This window comes from Lonchura striata, chromosome Z (genome assembly GCF_046129695.1).
Source record: "Lonchura striata isolate bLonStr1 chromosome Z, bLonStr1.mat, whole genome shotgun sequence".
NCBI lineage: Eukaryota > Metazoa > Chordata > Aves > Passeriformes > Estrildidae > Lonchura > Lonchura striata.
The window spans coordinates 23,779,201-23,797,024 of NC_134642.1; the positions used below are offsets into that span (position 1 = coordinate 23,779,201).

The following is a 17,824-nucleotide window of genomic DNA, read 5'->3' on the forward strand; positions in this document are numbered from 1 at the left end:
AAGCTGATAATGGGAAGAAGGTAAGAGGAAAGGTATTTTTTTGGATTTAGTTTTATTTCTCATTATCATGACATTACCCTGATTTGATCAGTAATAAACTTATTTCCTCAAGTTGGGTGTGTTTTACCTGAGACAGTAATTGCTGAGTGATGTCTCCCTGCCCTTCTTCTACCCACAAGCTTTTTGTTATATTTTTTTCTCTCCTCTGTCCAGCTAATGAAAGGGAGTGATGGAGCAGCTTTGGTGGGCACTAGCACCCAGCCAAGATCAACCCACCACACAGCTGTAACAACAGCTTTGATGCCTTGAGAGGCTGACCCTGGAACAGAGACTAGACAGAGTTAAAGGAATAAAGTAGGTATTTGTTAAAATGCCTTAAAGGATATACCTTGGGCAGTACAAGAGCCTGGCCAGGGCTACACCTGAAATGGACCTAGAATGGTCACAAAAATGCTCACCAGTCATGAGATTTCACACTTTTCATTGTCTAATAATAGCTTCAGGTTATGAAGTTCCATCCTCCTTTTTCCTCTCTTCAGTGCTCCATTTTTATACCTTTGGGGCCTTGAAGCTTGTAACAGTTGTCCTTGGTCTCAAGGCAGAAATGGATTGTTTTGTCTTCCTACCCTGTGAAGAGAACTTACTAACACTTAATATGAAGCTCAGAGCTACACACCTAGACAGCACAGAATCTGAAAAATTTGAAAGCTAAAACCCAAGGCATCAGCTTCAATAAAGCAAAGAAGGAGAAGCAAAACAAACGTCTCTGGGAAAGCTGACTTTGAAACCATCAATAGACAATCAAAGAAAAGGCTTGAGCAGACCACTGTGGATACACGGTCTGCAGTCCTTTCAGAAGTCTGCAGCTGGACCACCTGTAAGCAATTGTGAGACCAAGTTCTGAAATCTGTGGAATGCTTCAAAAGTGTAGAGAACGAGTGAAACCAATTCAAGTATTAGTTCAAAATTCCTGACATATACATACACACAGATCTGCATATATGTATGGATTTGTTTATGGTTATATACATAATATCAGTATTTATTTATTATTACTTTCTAAGACAAATTATAATTTGCAGTGGTGTGTTTTTCTTTCATTTGATATTTGTTTAATATCTGTTTCCCCCCCCCATCTCCAAGTGGTCAATCCTCCCTTTCCCTGCCCCTTTCCCTAGAACCTTCCCTGTCATTCATTCTAGCCCCCTCCTCAGCTTCCAGATGTTAGTTCTGCCCTAAACTCCTCCCCTGCTATTCCCTCATTGGTTGCTGTTCCTACACCCGTCCTCCTGAGTTCTGTATAAAACCTTTGCCCCCCCGCCTGCCGGGGTCTTGGGGCTCATAGAATAAAACCATCCTGTTCACCCCCAAGTCCTGTGTTGCCTTCGTCTGTCCCCGCGCGCCACGAACTGAACTGCAGAGCTTGCAGGGGGAAGCGGCCGCCCGTTTCTCTTCCCTCACCGCCCAGCACGGCACGGCTTGGAGTGCCGTGGCGAGAGGAGTGCATGCCGCGCCACAACAATAATTTTCATAAATAAAATCTGAAATAGTTCAGTGGGTTGAAATTTTTCTCATTTGTTAGTGTCTTAGGAGAACCTTGACTCCTTCTGGTTAAAATATTGTCTTTGCCAGGCTACACAGGCTGAGCTTTCACCACTCTCGCCAAACATTCAGCAGGAGGAGTTGTTCATTCCCCCAACAGACATTGTAGCACCCGGCTTGCTTCTCACCTTTTCAGTGAAATTAGCAAGTCATGTTTCTTAATTGGATCCGAGTAACAAAAAGTAATCTAAGTGGCTCAATTTGGTTTATTTGGAAAAGTTGGTGAAGTGGGAGGCCTCTGCAAAAACAGTTCAGGGGATGCCTTGTATGGGACACAGCATGTTGCAGACAGTTCCAAGATGGACCTGCTACTGAACCTGTCAGTGACATTGGTGGCACCTCTGTGATAATGTATTTCAAAAAGTGTAACAACCCCTCTACAGCAGCTGTGAGAGAGAAGAGTGAGAAAAATATGGAAAAAACAGCCCAACGGACACCAATGCCAGCAATGAATGAGGGGGAGGAGTGTAGGGAGCGCTGTCTGCTCCAGGACGGTGTAGATGAATAGAGACGAGAGATCTCTGAAGGCTGCTCTTGGGGTATAAGGTTTATTAGGGATGGAGAAAGGTCCTGCCTCAAGCTGCCAGATGCAGCACGTGGTGAGGCTTGAGGGGATGGGGCAGGGGAGAGACAAGAGGGTGCTTTAGGAGAGGGGAAGTTCCAAGAGGAGGGGAAGTCTCAAGAGGCCGTGTGGCCCCTTGGAGCCCCCTTATCAGGGGGCTTCAAGGTGGGCTGGAACAAGGCTCGGACCAATGGGGTTACAGACACTTGATGTTTTAGGGGAGGGTACAGGTGCAGGGTGAACCATACATTTTAGACGGTGATATGGAACAGTCCACTTGACCCCTGGACCCATCCATAGGCAAGGGCATTGTCCGGCTACAGAGAGGACTGTTCTCATCCTGGCTGTATTATTTATGAATAATTATATTTATCTATCCTCTCCAACAGAGGAGGTGCTTCAGATGCTAGAGCAGAGCTTCCTCTGCAGACCCTGGAGAAGAACACAGTGGAGCAGGTTGTCCCCCTGCACCCCATCGATGACCACAGTTGAACAGATAACCACATGCAGCCCATGGAAGATAAGGACAGCTGGGTGTGTGTTTTGAAGAAAGCTGTAGGCAGTAGAAAGCTCATTCAAGTGGAGGCTCCTGGCAGGAGCAGCTACCTGGGGCAGGAAGCCATCCTGGAACAGTCTATTCCTGAAGGACAGCAATCCATTGAAAGGACCCACACTACAGCAGCTTGTGAAGCACATGAAAGGGGAAAACAGTCCCAGGACAAAGGACTGGCAGAGAGGTGCAGTTAACAATGACAATAATTATTCTTCATGCCCATGCAGCACTCAGGAGGGAAGAAGGAGGAAGAGTCAGAAATGAAGGGGTAAGGTTGCACCTGAGTAGAAGCCAGAGTGACTAAGGGAAAGGTATTTTTAGTTTTGTCCTTCCCCCCCTCCCCCCCCCCCCCCCCCCCCCCCGTCACCATTGCACTCTGTTTTTAATTGACAGTAAATTAATCATTCCCAAGTTGAGTCTGTTTTGACCAGGATGGTAACAGGTGAGTAACCTCCCTGGCTTTATTCCAATCCATGAGCATTTCCATCTTATTTCCTGTTCTGTGAAGGAAACAAAGTAAGAGAGCTGGGTAGGCATCTGGCAGCAAGCCAAACACACCACGGTAGTAGGACAAGGGGTCCCTATTTTACCCAATGTATGTTTTACAGTAATTTTGGGAACTCAGGGTTGCAATCCACTCTATATTATTTTTGTTTCTGTAATTAGTACCACCTGCCAGCCAGTGGCTTGGAAGAAATTTGTCCTAGCATGTCCTTGATCATGCAGTACTGACACAGTCCATTTATATTAAACTTATTTTAAACTTACCTGAAAAATGAGCCTCTCAAACAGTCCCAGAATTCTATGTAAGCACACAATAGGTAAAGTGAAATAGTATTTTCTATATGTATTGCACATAGTCTGAGGAAGAAAACGTGACTTTCCATAATGAACTTTAGGCATGAGCCACTCTTGTCCCCACAAATTAATATTGACCCACATCAGTAGACATTTTGTTCCAAAGAGAAGAACACTCCAATGTGCTTTAGACATGCTTTTCTTTATTTTCAAAAGTGGGTTGAGCTGTCTTCCTTCTGTCAGACAGTATTTTGTGTTAAAATGGTTTTGGCAGCTGTAATCATCTTCTTCAGACCTTTTACTTCAGTGCATGATGTTTGCATTTTTGGCACACTCCACCCCCACCCCCAATTTATGTGGAGGTTCAGCCTTCGAGAGTTCATCTGCAAATTGAAGATTACTTTTTCTCCTACTCAGGTACAGAGCAAGCAGAATTGCAAGTCTAGGACAAGATCATTAAATCTCATAAACTTTACAACAAAGGTAAATGTTGCTAGGGATGTTTGTGGAGAAGATAATAAAAAATTCTGGATTGGAGCAACTCTTTCCTTAGAGAAGGCTAATGCAGTAAAATCACACTCATCACACTCTATGAAGAAACCTTCAAGCCCTAGCAGGAATGAAAACTGAGGTTCAGATCTCCTGTCTATTTGAGGATAGATATCATTGCATCTTTCTAATGTTAGGTCTGAATTATCAGAAGAAATATATTTTACATTTTATTTTATTATCTGAAGAAATATATATTACATGATGTTGCTGTTCACAACATGACAGAAAAAGTTAGATAAGTAATTCATTAAAAAGATTAATAGGGAAGGTCTTATCGCAAAATGCTAGACTGCTGTCTGACATTTCAAAAAAAGGAAACTTTACTTCCTTAAAATTAGTAAAATTAAAAGAATTACCAGTAAGCATGACTAAAAAATTATCTACCACTTGAACTTTTTACATAGTATAAAAAAAAAAAAAATCTAAGGTATTTAGAAACATTTTGTATACTTTGTTTTCCAAGAAAAAGCCTAAAATCCTGAAGACAGATGTCAAATTACAATGAGATACTAGTATCAAATTAGAGAAAGTGTATCTGTGAGACAACTGTCCTCCTTATTTGAAATACATTTACTCCAGATTTTCCTGCACCATAACTATGTAAGTTTAGCCATGCACAGAAAACTATTTTTGAAACTTTCTGAAAGTTGTTTGCATGTACTTGCTCTCAGTGGGTTGTAAGTCTTACCTCATCAATCAAATATTCATGTAGAAATTGATTTCATTCAAACCAATCAAAATTTACAGCAAATTCATCTATGGATTTTAGATTTCCCATATTTGCAACTTGCTTTTTGTTCACTTTTGTCTTTATTTTGCCTCTAAGCTCCAATTTTTTCTATTGCTTTGTCTGTCAGTAATTCCAAAATTATGAACAACATAACTTTTTTCTTATGTTTCACAGTTGCCATACAGTCACATCTGTCACTTACCTGTCACATGACATGAAGTGCAGCTTGTGGACGCTGTCATCTTCATATTCCAGACTCAAGGTAAGATGAGTAAAAACTAGGCAGCTAGGCACAAACCCTAAAACCCACTTCATTCTTTTTTTTTTTTTTTTTTCAGGAACAACTGACAAAATTATCCATGACAGAACCATAAGTGAAACACAGTCCTTGAAATTTCACAGATGCACTAAAAACATGATGCATCTCTGCCAGCATGTCCAGCCAAGGATCACAACCTCTGTAATTATGTCAGCGTACAGAGAACTCCATTTTTTACTTGTGCCAAAGTTAGAGAATAACAGACTTCTTAAATTCAGTCCTCTACCTGAAATAATTACATGCAGTAATGACTTTAATGACTTTTTCTCTCCACAGGAAGTACTTGTTAGACAGTACTTTGTTAGTGCAACAATATATATCAACTCTAGCTGGTGACTTTGCATCAGACATCTTTGCATCAGTAACTTTTAAGTAATTAGGGCAGGGTGGATGGAAAACAGAGCAAACACCTGCCCCTAAAGCTTACCCAATTCATTCTCTTAAGAATACTGGTGTTCAGCTCTACTGCTTGTAATGCAATTGAAATATTGTGAGCTCTTGCAGGCAGTTTAGCAAGAGAACAAATACTTAAATTTACGTTATGATTTATTTTTCTTATTTACATGGAAGACAAACAAGACAGTCACTGTCTATAATAATAAATCTTTAGTAATTACAAAACATTACTCTTCATGGGAAAACTAGTAGGAAATTAGCCCACTCCCCCAGATTTCTGTCTCCTGCTGGAAACTTCTCTTACCAGCCTCTGCTGGGTTTACAGATAAAAGGCCTTTTGGGCATGGTGATCCATGAACAATCAGAAGTGAACAAGAAGTTCATGCCTATAAATAATAGACACACTAGAAAACCATCTTTCCCCCCACATCTGTCAGGAAAAGGGGAAAAAGGGAGAACTGCCAATCTGGCATGCTGCACACTAATTTTTTATCTAGTTTTACCTAGATAAAATTCTTTACCTAGTGCATATATATATATATATATATATATATACCCATTAAACATTATCTTGACAACACGATGATGAAAATTTGAGATGTTGCAATTCATTCCTAAAATAAGCTGTCTGATCCATGTGGATGGATCTGATGTATCGAGTCAATTCCCTCTTTTGTTGGCAATGTGTTCCAGTAAGAGCCTTGAAAGCTAACCTCATTTTCTTGTTAGCTTCCAGTCTCTTGATCAGCGCAGATGCGAGACCTCTCAATACAGTCTCATGACTGGGATGAGAAATGGCCAGGAGAGTTCATTACGTGTGCCTCCAGATGCCAAATCAAGCTGCACGCTCGATAATGGTGAAGTGCAAGGATTTTTGAGGAATTCTGTAAGCACTGTTCAAGTTGCTGCAGGCTGCAGTATTTGGAGTTTTTTAAAAGCAGCACATGCTGTCTTTGAACTTTTTATTTCCTTGAAATTTAATTTTCTGTTTTCTTTCAAAGTACTTCGTTAAAATAATAAGGGGCTTGCCCCTGAGCTCCACCTTCATCTTTCACAGCTCTCCACACCCCGTGAACTAAGTTTATCGTCCGACAGATATTTGAAGTGACAAAGCGAACTAGAAATCAAAATCTCCCTCACGCTGTCCCTAGGCACATCTTACTCTTCACCACGCCCGCTCCCCTTCACGCCACCTTCCCTCACGGAGCTGTTCCAAGCCCCTCGCACAGCAGGCGAGAGCCGCCGGCCCCGCTGGCCCGGCGCGGCTGCCACAGCCCCGAGCCCGCCCCGCCCTTGCCGAGCCCCGGCGGTGCGCGGTCCTTCGGGGCCGGGCCCAGGCGGGGAGCCGGCCCTGCGATCCCGGGGGAGCCGGCCCTGCGATCCCGGGGGAGCCGGCCCTGCGATCCCGCGGGGAGCCGGCCCTGCGATCCCGGGGGAGCCGGCCCTGCGATCCCGGGGGAGCCGGCCCTGCGATCCCGGGGGAGCCGGCCCTGCGATCCCGGGGGAGCCGGCCCTGCGGGGAGCCGGCCCTGCGGCCCCGCGGGGAGCCGGCCCTGCGGCCCCGCGGGGAGCCGGCCCTGCGATCCCGGGGGAGCCGGCCCTGCGGGGAGCCGGCCCTGCGATCCCGGGGGAGCCGGCCCTGCGATCCCGGGGGAGCCGGCCCTGCGATCCCGGGGGAGCCGGCCCTGCGATCCCGGGGGAGCCGGCCCTGCGATCCCGGGGGAGCCGGCCCTGCGGCCCCGCGGGGAGCCGGCCCTGCGCGGGCTCGGGCGCTGCCGGCGCTGAGGAGGAAGCGGCGCGGAAAGCGCCGCAGGATAAACAAGCGCGGCCGCCGCGGTGCCGTGTGTGAGGCGGGCCGGCGGGGCGCGGGGCAGGGGCGGGCGCCGGGCGCCGCGGAGGGCGGGCCGGCCCCGCGGGTGGGGCCGGAGGGGCGCGGGGCCGGGCGGGGCCCGCGGCCCGGGGCAGGAGGTGGCCGGGCTCCGTGCCAGCCCCCGGGCTGCTGCGCACCTGGGGCTGTGGGCGTACCGGGAGCGGGCCCGAGGCGGCGGCAGCGCGGGCTGCTCCGGAGCATCGCTGTTCCTGGGCATCGCTGTTCCTGGGCACCGCTGTTCCTGGGCATCGCTGTTCCTGGGCACCGCTGTTCCTGGGCACCGCTGTTCCTGGGCACCGCTGTTCCTGGGCACCGCTGTTCCTGGGCGCCGTTCCCAGCGGAGCCCCGCGGTATTACTCCCGGAGCCGCCGTATCGTCGGGCAGGTGCTGCGCTCAAGGGCAGGGAGATGCGTCTGTCGTGCCTCTGTCCTTTTTTTTCTTCTTTCCGTCTTTATTCCCCATCTCTTTTTTCTTTCCTTACTCCTTTCCCTCTCTCCCCTTCTTTCCCTTCCTCTCTCTCTCCCCCAACCCTCCCCCCCGCCCCCACTTCCCCTTTCTTCTCTCCTTTTTGGTTCCCTTATGTCCTTTTCCTTCTTTCTTTCCCCTGTTCTTCTCATTTCCCTTTCCCCCTTCTTCCCCTGCTTTTCCCCCGTCACACCTCCTTTTTTGTTAGTTTGTTTTGTTTTCCCACTCTCTGTCTGTCTTCCGACCCTCCGTTCGCCCTTTTCCGCGGCAGTGCTTGCAGAGAGCCCCGGGAAGGCTGCTGCCCTCCGGGCTGGGTGTTCGCTTGGTGCGAAATCTGCTAGCGAGAACGGGGTTTAAGGGTTCATGATGCTCCTGAGGTGTTGAGCTGTAGCTTGTGCTGCCTTTTTTTTTTTTTTTTTTTTTTTTTTTTTTTTTTTTTTTTTTTTCCCTCTCTTTAACTGAATGTAACTGGGAAAACCCTGAAAAAAAGTTCTTTTTGGTTAGAATTTAAAACTAAACAAAACAACACCAACACCAACAACAAGACACAACAAAAAAAACCCCACCAAACAACTACTTAGAAGATTCTAAATAGGGTTTTTTTTGTCGCCCAGGTTGGGTGAGAGGACTGAAAAAGAAGGCTGACAGGAGACTCAGTTATGCTCTGGCACTTTGCCTTCTTTCAGCTCAGAAAAGTGGACTTCTTTGTGGGAAAGAGGAGGAGTGGCAGCAGGAGGGAATTGCCATTTTGGAGTCTGCTATTTTAAATTTAATTTTTAATGGAATATGAGGTATTTGACCACAGATCTGGCAAGAATGAGAGTCAGAAATCGTAAGGAGAGAAGATGGGACAAATTTAGCTTTTCTGTCTTTCAACTTGAAAATCTTTGTGAAAAACAGTGCAGTATTTGTATCTCAAGCTGGAGATCACTTAGATTGCTTTAGAAAGTAGGTGTATACAAAAGAAAGTATTTTTTCCTTAATGATTAGCTATTCTGCCTATAGTGTATGCCAGTTACCAGCATAATGTCTTTCCTACAATAATCTGAATTATCTGGGATAACACTAACTTCCTGAGGCCAAAAGAGCCAAAAGTTGCTTAAAAAACCTGATGAATACCTTTGCCAAGACTGCCTTTTTTTTTTCTAACATAAACCAAATACAAGGCAAACATACAAGCTAAAGATTTACAGTCTATTTGCTGAAAATACTACGTTTACTGAGCAAAATCCTGTTTTCCAGTTTTGTTTCCACATTAGAAAACCCACTGCTAGTCTTATTAAAATAGTTAATTTCATTTTGTAAATAATCCCTCTCAGTTTTTCTTTGGATTTCAACATAATTTAGAAGTTCCCCCTTTACTCTGGTTCATAATCTCCTGAAACAGAAAACACCTAACTATCAACATAGAATTCTGTCTTATAAAAGGCGAAAAAATGTGGTGCCACAAAAATGTATCCTACCCAGTAGTACAAGTGGAGTAACTTTCAGTGTTAGGTAAACTTCATAGCTCCAGAGACACCACTTTTTGCAATGTGCAGCATTGTTATTCATAGGATAATTGTGGTGCTGTTAAAGGAAGTTAACAAAACAAACAGAAACTTCATCTTGGAAATCTGTGATAAAATATATCAGCAAGTTCACTGATGATTCTTTAGCTCACTGGTGAGTTATAACTGTAGGTATGGCTTTAAAATGCTGGCTTCTCCATAGGGCTTTAAAAATCTCAGAATATTTTCTATGTTGTGCTTGAAGAGGGATCCCAGTACTCAAAAAATTTGACAGCTTCTTCCTTCCGCCTTCCTTCTGGTTTTACAGACTACCTTTCCTGCCGGTGTGTCCCATTATGAAATACAGCATTGTCACAAGGCAGCAATGAACAAAAATTTTTATCTGGGCATGAGGAGTGCTCTTCCTGATGGTTATAGGTCCTACTTTAGAATAATGTAAAAAGAACAAGTGTGTGTTTTATCTTGAAGTAGACAAAGTGTACAAATTACCTTGAGGAACACTGGGCAGTTCTACTGCATGTTAAATTGGCCAACATTAGCTTAAAGATTTCATTATTTTTTGTTTTGTGATTTGTTCTTTCAGTGTTAGTAGCCTAAAGGCAAAACCTATATTTTTGTCCATACTAAGAGTCATGGGCTTCATGAGGTAGGAACTGGTGACTGAATGACTTTGCCATAACATCTTTACTCTTAGTTGAAATTCCTTACTGTTAGCTCTATCTATGGGGTCTCTAAGGACGGAAAGGATTGGAAAAAGTAATTAGGTTTTGAACTGTTCTGCAGAAGGTTTATGTGATACAGTAGTATAAGAGAGTACTAGAAAGGCTAGTAAAACTGTTTTTTCAATTTACAGTCTACACAGAGTGTATGTTCATGTGAGTGTTACTAATTTTTTGAAACAGAAATATTTTTGAGTGTTAGATACATAACAATTGAATATAATATCTTCAAATAACCTGGAGGTTTTAATTTATTTCTGTATTTTTTTAGCTCTGAAAAAACAGTTGTCTACTGCTACTCTCTTATTTAATTTCCATGTAGTGGTATATGTAGCAGTACTAGTCACTTGTGGAATTTCGTTTAAAGCTGTCTTCCAAGTTGAAAAAGGACTATAAATGCATTGAGTTTTTTTTTTTTTATGTAAAAAGAGAATATATTTTCCCTTTTTATTGTTTTCTTGAGCACCTCTGAAGGAGAAGCATCTACTCCTACAGAGTGTTGCGGACAACTGACACATGAAGCCCACATGAAACCCTGCTGCATATGATTTCAGAATTAAGGGTCCCATAAAGATTTATGGTAAGCCAGCTATGCGGCTTATGACCAGTTCTCATTTTCACTACGACTCAAGACTCAATACTACCTAACAGAACAAATATGAGTTCTTGGACTGATTTACAGGCATATCTGCTTTCAAGATTGTGCTGCTTGGTGTCCTGGAAAGCTGAGTAAATGACTTCTGTGCCTGGCAGATCTCTGCAGTCCACTAAGTCTGTCTTTGTGTTTATCCATGTTTGTGTTTATACATGTTTGTTTTTATACAAGCTGCTTACTGCTTTGAAAATCACTTCCTCATCAGAATGAATATTCTGCATAACTGAATCTGAATGGAAGCATGGTAACTGTAGTAATTACAGGATGTGTGTGCTTTGAAGCATTCTAGATATGTGAGGACTTCACAACAAATCCATCTTTGGGCCCCACTGGCTGGAGAGCTTCCCAGAGGCCGTCTGTTTGGATCTGTCCTCCCCGCCCAATGTGTGGGTGCCAGGGATGGGAGTGGGGTTGCTCCTTCCACCAGCAGCACATGGTGGTTCCAGAGCAGTGGTTCAGTGAAGCTGCAGAGGTTGTGCTGTGCCAGTGGCCAGAGGCTGGTGTCCTGGCTGCTGGAGTAGCAGTGCCCTGCTGGCTGTGCATCCTCACAAGCATCCTCATTTGTAGCACCCGCAGCTAGCTCCAGTCCAGCCTGTCTGCACAAAACCTCCATGCCAGCTCTGGTCTCCCTCCAAGCTCTGCTATACTGTTCTAGAAGTGTTTTGTGTAGTGGGGTTTTTTCCTTTGTTTTGAAGACCTAGGTTTCTCTTGGAATTTCGTGTTTGCTAGAAATCAAGCGGAAATTACCTTGGTTTTGTTTAGTCAGACCATACAGTTTGTTGACAGTTTATAGACAGGAATAAAAAATAACTTTGGCAGGAAAGAGGGAAGTGGGCAGCTAACTCAGCCTTTCTGCTGACTCCCCCAACTACCAGCAACGTCTGTAAGGTTCCCCTTTCAATGATGAAAAGGGAAACTTCAGAAGTACAGATTTTGACTTGAGGAGAAAGCAGTTAAAAAAGAAATTGGGTCAGGTATGTAAATTCTGCAACTGAAGCTCATTTGAGAGCAAGACGAAGGCTGCCAAATGAAGCATTTCCTCCATAGCTTTGCAAACCTTCCTCCACCTCTCCCACAGTGCAAGATAATTCTCTAGTGAGTGCACAAAGGCTGTGTAGAGCTAAAGTTTTAGTGATGTTAAAAAAGCTTAACTGAATGTAATCTGAAACTATATTAATGAGTGTTCTATGCTCACTAAGTGTATTAGGTGTATTAGTAGATGAAAGGCAACAAATCTTACCCTGTAAAGATCAGCTTTTGTGAATGGGAAATGATTCAGATTTTAGGATTTTGAAATTGTGAGAATAAATATATAGTTACTTACTGTTAAAATTGGTCTGAGGAAGGAGTGTGCCAGTGAGAGAAATTTACAAGGGAAAAGAATTTCACAGGGAAATTTACAGGGAAAAATTATAAAGATAAGAGTCATGTTAATGTGTAAATATTTGCAGATCTCTCATTTTGGTATCATGAAAATGCCATGTCTGATTATTCTGAGCTCTGAACAAAAGAGGAATTGCACCCAGCTGGGTATACAAGAATCCCATTCTTTCTGAATGGGATTCTGTATCCTACACTCAACTAAATTCTATTCTAAAATGAGAGCAGGAAAGACTTCTTAGCAAGTTTTAGTCTTTGAAAACTTTAGAAGGTGAAGACAGCCATGGTCACTTTCAATTAAGACCGTCTCCCTCTACTGGGACAGTGATGGGCTGGTAATCTTCTTGAGTGTGTTTTATTTCTCAGTACTATAAAATGCTTCTCAATGCTCCTAAGAATAGGATAAAATAATAGTGCTAACAGCCTAAAGAAAGGATTCCAATGTCTATCAGCTAAAGTATCACAAATATAACTGTATTTGAAGTGCACTTTAAGTTCTAGAAACATCTTAATTTTTAAGTTGGTAGGCAGAATACAGTAACTGAAGGTTAAGCAGTATCACAGGCTTCATCCTATGAAGATATATAAGCAATGAACACTATCACATATTTAGTCTCCTTCCTTTGTTAGTTTAATATGTGATGAATATTATTTTTGGAGCATTAGATCTACTAGTGCAAACAAGCAGGACGTCAAGTACAAAAGTGTGTGATAAGTTACAAAGCATATTAAAATATGTTCTAAATTATGTGACTGGGTTCGATGATACATTGCAAATTGAATAACAGAATTCTGGAATTTTCTTTTTAATTATTTTTTACATTCAAAGTGTAAGACTTCATTGTTAAAATTTCCCTCTGTGTGCTTGCCACTGTAATTGAATGCTAGCTCACTGGGCTACTTTCCTTAAGTTTTGCATTTTAAATCTTCTTCCAGTTTGACTTCACTGTATGTGAAAAATATACTGCCTTCCTTAAAATAGATAAGAAATGCACGATAAAATATTTACCATTGTAATTCCGAAAACAAAGTACACTTCAGTGTAAATAAAATGTTTATATCATGCTGCTAGTGACAAATTTGTGTCTACTTTGTGGTCTCTGTCTGCTGTTGGCTTGAAATACAATATATTTGACTATAATAGTTCCTGATTCTCATAGCTGTGCTAGGCATTTGTGCAGTGTTCCATACCTTCCTCCCACCTGCTGCTTCCCTCAGTCAGTTTGCAGTGCCATGGGCATAGTGGTGGACCCAGCGTGTAGTGCATCCCAAGCAGCATTACTAAGGAACAACTCTGTGATGCCATGCCTCATTTCCTATATGCACCTGTACTAAGATCAGCAAGTAGCAGCTTAAGAGCCACAGTTTAGGAATTAAAACTTAAAATGGTCCTGGGGTAGCTTAAAGAGAATATGGGGAAAAAGAAAATTCTTATGCTGAACAACCTATAGCAAAACACAGCAGTGGACACAATACACACTTACTTTTCTTGAACAGAGTTTATTGCCAGTTAAAAAGTTATTCTGAGGCACTGTCTTTTTTCTTGGAAGTAGTAAAAATGTAAGAAGCCTTGTATCTCTCAAATACTTTATATTTCATAAGCTTAAATATTCACGTTTTGTAAGACATTCTCTGTAAACTGTGTAGGCTTTTGGAATTAGAGGCTGGTTTGAAATTCAAACCTGCACTACATTATTAGGCAGTGAATTTGTGATTAGAAGTAGCATCTGAGTAGCAGTGTAGGTTATTTAAGGATATCCTGTTCTTGATCAATTTACCTGCATGACATAGTACTTAAAAAAAAAAAAAAAGACACACAGTTCTGCAATACAGTTCTAGTATTCTCAACAGCTACAGCTGTAGCTGCTGCACAACTGGAGTGATTCTGTTCACAAAACAGAAAAAAAGGTGCTTAAAGAGTAACAGAACTAACAAACAAAAATTATCAAGTGCTTGTGCAGTAAAGTAGAAAATAAAATTGGCTAGAAATCTTGTTGCAATCCAACATTGCAGCATGCCTCCACATAAAAGTAATTGCTGAATAAGAAGTGTTTAAATGATGGTAATGCAACACTGCTGTGCACTAGATTAGTGCAATTGCAGTGACCTGATACAAATCAACTTGAGATACAGGTCGTAAGTATTGCCTCTTACTTTATAAACCTATTTCAGCAAATCAGTAACAGGTTTTTCTCACAACTCTGAAAATTGAGATGCCCTGTTGTAATAACTTTTTTCCTTTCCCTTCTCATCAGCTCTTCCCTAGTGGTATTTCTAAACTCATATGAAGGATGTTGAAGAGACTGTCTCATATAAAGATCTTGAAAGGCTGCAGGGACTTCTTCGCCAGTGAGAACTAAAGCATGACTGCCATCCAGGAAGTGAGTGGTAAGTTTAATGATAAAGAAATCTATGTCAACCCTGAAGTGGGTATTAAACATTCTTTCCAGGCTCTGAACCATGAATTAACAAGAAATGCTTGCCTCTCAGTAGTGTATCTGACTTCAATTTTGTTTTAGATGCAACTAAATCACCTCTATTTTCTTACTGAACTTTGATTTGTAGGGTTAGTACTGTGGAAGTTTCATGAAAACAATGCTTCTCCCAGTGTTTTTCTCTTAAAAAATTATTTGTTAATTTTTAATTTTCAACAGAGTATTTTTGGCTGAACTATTCAGCTTTTTACTGTCACTAAATAAGAATGTAATTATTAATCACTAATTTTTTAAATAAACCTTTTAGTCTAAGAATGATTATCATATTCCATTTTGTTTTAGGATTTTTCCTTCCATTTCCCTGAAAAAATTGCCAAAATCCTGAGAAGCAAATTTTTTTTTGGAAGTTGTTGAAGCTCTTATGAATAGAGAAGAGGATATTTTTTTTTTTTAGCCCTGCAAAGCTACCTGATATTTGAAATGCTGAAGAGGAAATTACGGTTTTGCCACAACTCGCGCTTCAGGCTTTTCTTGGGTCTAACTCTCATTTTAGTAATAATTTCAGTTTTGAAAGTTAACCAGAAAGAAGACTTCCTAAATCGGAGACATCTGGAGCTAACAAAAGAAGATCCTATTAGCAATGTTAACTGCACCAAGATTATTGAGGGGGATATAGAAGAAATACAAAAGGTACAGCTTGAGGCATTATCAGTGTCATTTAAGAAACGCCCCAGACTAACAACAGATGATTATATTAACATGACTGCAGACTGTGCCTCCTTCACCAAGACTAGGAAATACATTATGGAACCTCTCAGCAACGAAGAAGCAGAATTTCCAATTGCTTACTCAATTGTGGTTTATCACAAAATTGAGATGCTTGATAGACTTCTAAGATCAATCTATGTTCCGCAGAATTTTTATTGCATTCATGTAGACAAAAAGTCTCCAGAATCATTTTTTGCTGCTGTGAAGGGAATAGTCTCATGTTTTGATAATGTCTTTATTTCCAGCCAGTTAGAGAGTGTGGTATATGCTTCATGGAGCAGAGTGCAAGCAGACATTAACTGCATGAAAGATCTCTACAGAAGAAGTTCAAACTGGAAATACCTAATAAACCTATGTGGTATGGACTTTCCTATAAAGACCAACCAGGAAATAGTAGAGAAATTAAAAGCCCTTAAAGGTGAAAACAGCTTGGAAACAGAAAAAATGCCTGTTTATAAAGAAGTAAGGTGGAAAAAACACCATGAGATTATTGATGGTAAAATAAAGAACACAGGCATAGACAAACAACTACCACCTCTCAGTACTCCAGTTTTTTCTGGCAGTGCCTATTTTGTAGTTAGCAGGAACTTTGTAGAATATGTACTAGAAAACAGCAAAATACTAAAGTTCATTGAGTGGGCGAAAGATACTTACAGCCCAGATGAGTACCTGTGGGCAACAATTCAGAGAATCCCTGAAGTCCCAGGTGCATTTTCTTCCAGTGACAAGTATGATGTTTCTGACATGAATGCACTGGCCAGGTTTGTCAAATGGCAATACTTTGAAGGTGATGTGTCCAAAGGTGCACCCTACCCACCATGCAGTGGAGTTCACATTCGCTCTGTCTGTGTTTTTGGAGTAGGAGACTTGAACTGGATCCTACGAAACCACCACTTATTTGCTAATAAGTTCGACACTGATGTTGACCCTTTTGCAGTGAAATGCTTGGAAGAGTATTTGCGGCACAAAGCTCTGTATCTGCAAAAGAACTGAAATGTCTGCTCCTGTCAGGAAACATAGCTACAAATATTCTACTGCAACATACTTTAACATGTTGCAGCAATTGTGGTGATGCTGATAATGGGTATAATGACCCCCACCATGTTGGTGTGGTGGTGCTCTTGCCCTGCCTTGTCCACGGACAAAGGGCAGAAAAGACATATCTTGAGTATGTTTTGTGGCACACTGAGGTTTGGAGCTTTAGGTACAAAATCAGACAGCAGTTTTTGGAAAGCCAACTATTTGGAGTATTTATTGTCTAGAAGGTATAATGGACTTTCCTTTGGCCAAACTATTTTAAGGCACAGAAAATGCATGTTGCTCATGATTATTCTCAATTTTTTTTTCCCATGAATGTAATGCTAGCTGGAAGAGAAAGATGAAGGGGTGGGGTACAAAGCAGCTGGACTGCACTTCATACTGAATACTAAAAGATCTCAGGAATACACTAGAATTTATCTAAAAGCTATGCAAAAGGGGATATACAAAACCAGCTGTTACCATTTTACATAGATCTGTTTGCTGCAGTTATGTTACATGTGATTCTTAATCCTCCTGAAATTTTTGTCTTCAGCATGGAGTATTAAAGAATTCAAATATTTTGTATTCTTAAAGCACCCTGATATTGTGTCATAAAGTTTATACACTAGTTTGTAATTATATCTTCTCAGGGAAACTTCAGTTTTGTGCCTGATGAGATTTAGACTTGTAATTTTACATTTCTTACTGTATGGGGAGTTTTGTTTTTGTATCCAAAATAGCTGAAGTTTCTCAAAACTTAAAGAACTGCAGTAGTGTCTAAATATTACTGATGGAACTGCTGGTTTCTGCTTTCTGTCAAGCTCACTTTACATTCCAGATTATTTTAACACTAAGTATGGAAAAAATAAAATTATTTTTTTAAATGATACTGTCTCTTCCTACAATTCAAGTCCCCTCTGAAAATATCACAAATAATTCTTAATGATGAAGGCCGAAGATATTTTTGCTATAGTTTTCCATACATGACTGAAGCTGCAGCTTATGTAAGCCCTTCCTTACCTCCATATGATCAGTTACTCATGTGTCTGTGCTTGTTTAGGTTTAACTTGTTCATCTGATTTTAATTCTAGTTAGGCCATTGCTTAGTTTAGCTGCTGCAGTATGACACAGAAGCTTGGGGATGAAAGAAGAAGACACTGTGAGGGATGATACTACTTCCTTCTGTATCAATTCAGGTTTGTCATGCATAGTTACTGCCAGCTGTCTCATTCCTGAGCTGGCAGTGGAATTAATTAAAAGTATTAGCAAATGGCAAAACAGACTAAATGTTTTTATTTGTGAACTGTTGCTGTAATTGCAGCATGTGTTTCTCACAAAGGCACTTTGTTCTGAAGTTTCTCCTATTTAGACATTAACATAAAGGACTGCTTACTGTTGGTCATGCAAACAGCTAGGGAGGCAAGCGGTTTAATCTGAAGTGGAGCCTGTTTTTGCCAACCTCTGCCTTCAGAACCACCTGAAAGTTGTT

General features: G+C 41.6%; 1 protein-coding gene across 1 annotated transcript; it reads left to right on the forward strand.

Annotated features, from left to right (window-relative positions):
• Nucleotides 1–8,285: 8,285 nt before the first annotated feature.
• Nucleotides 8,286–17,222, forward strand: GCNT1 (glucosaminyl (N-acetyl) transferase 1). The gene is made up of 2 exons (XM_021530541.3): nucleotides 8,286–14,500; nucleotides 14,890–17,222. Exon 2 carries the CDS (start codon nucleotides 15,028–15,030, stop codon nucleotides 16,306–16,308), a length of 1,281 nt encoding a protein of 426 aa, XP_021386216.1. The 5' UTR covers nucleotides 8,286–14,500; nucleotides 14,890–15,027; the 3' UTR covers nucleotides 16,309–17,222.
• Nucleotides 17,223–17,824: the final 602 nt, after the last annotated feature.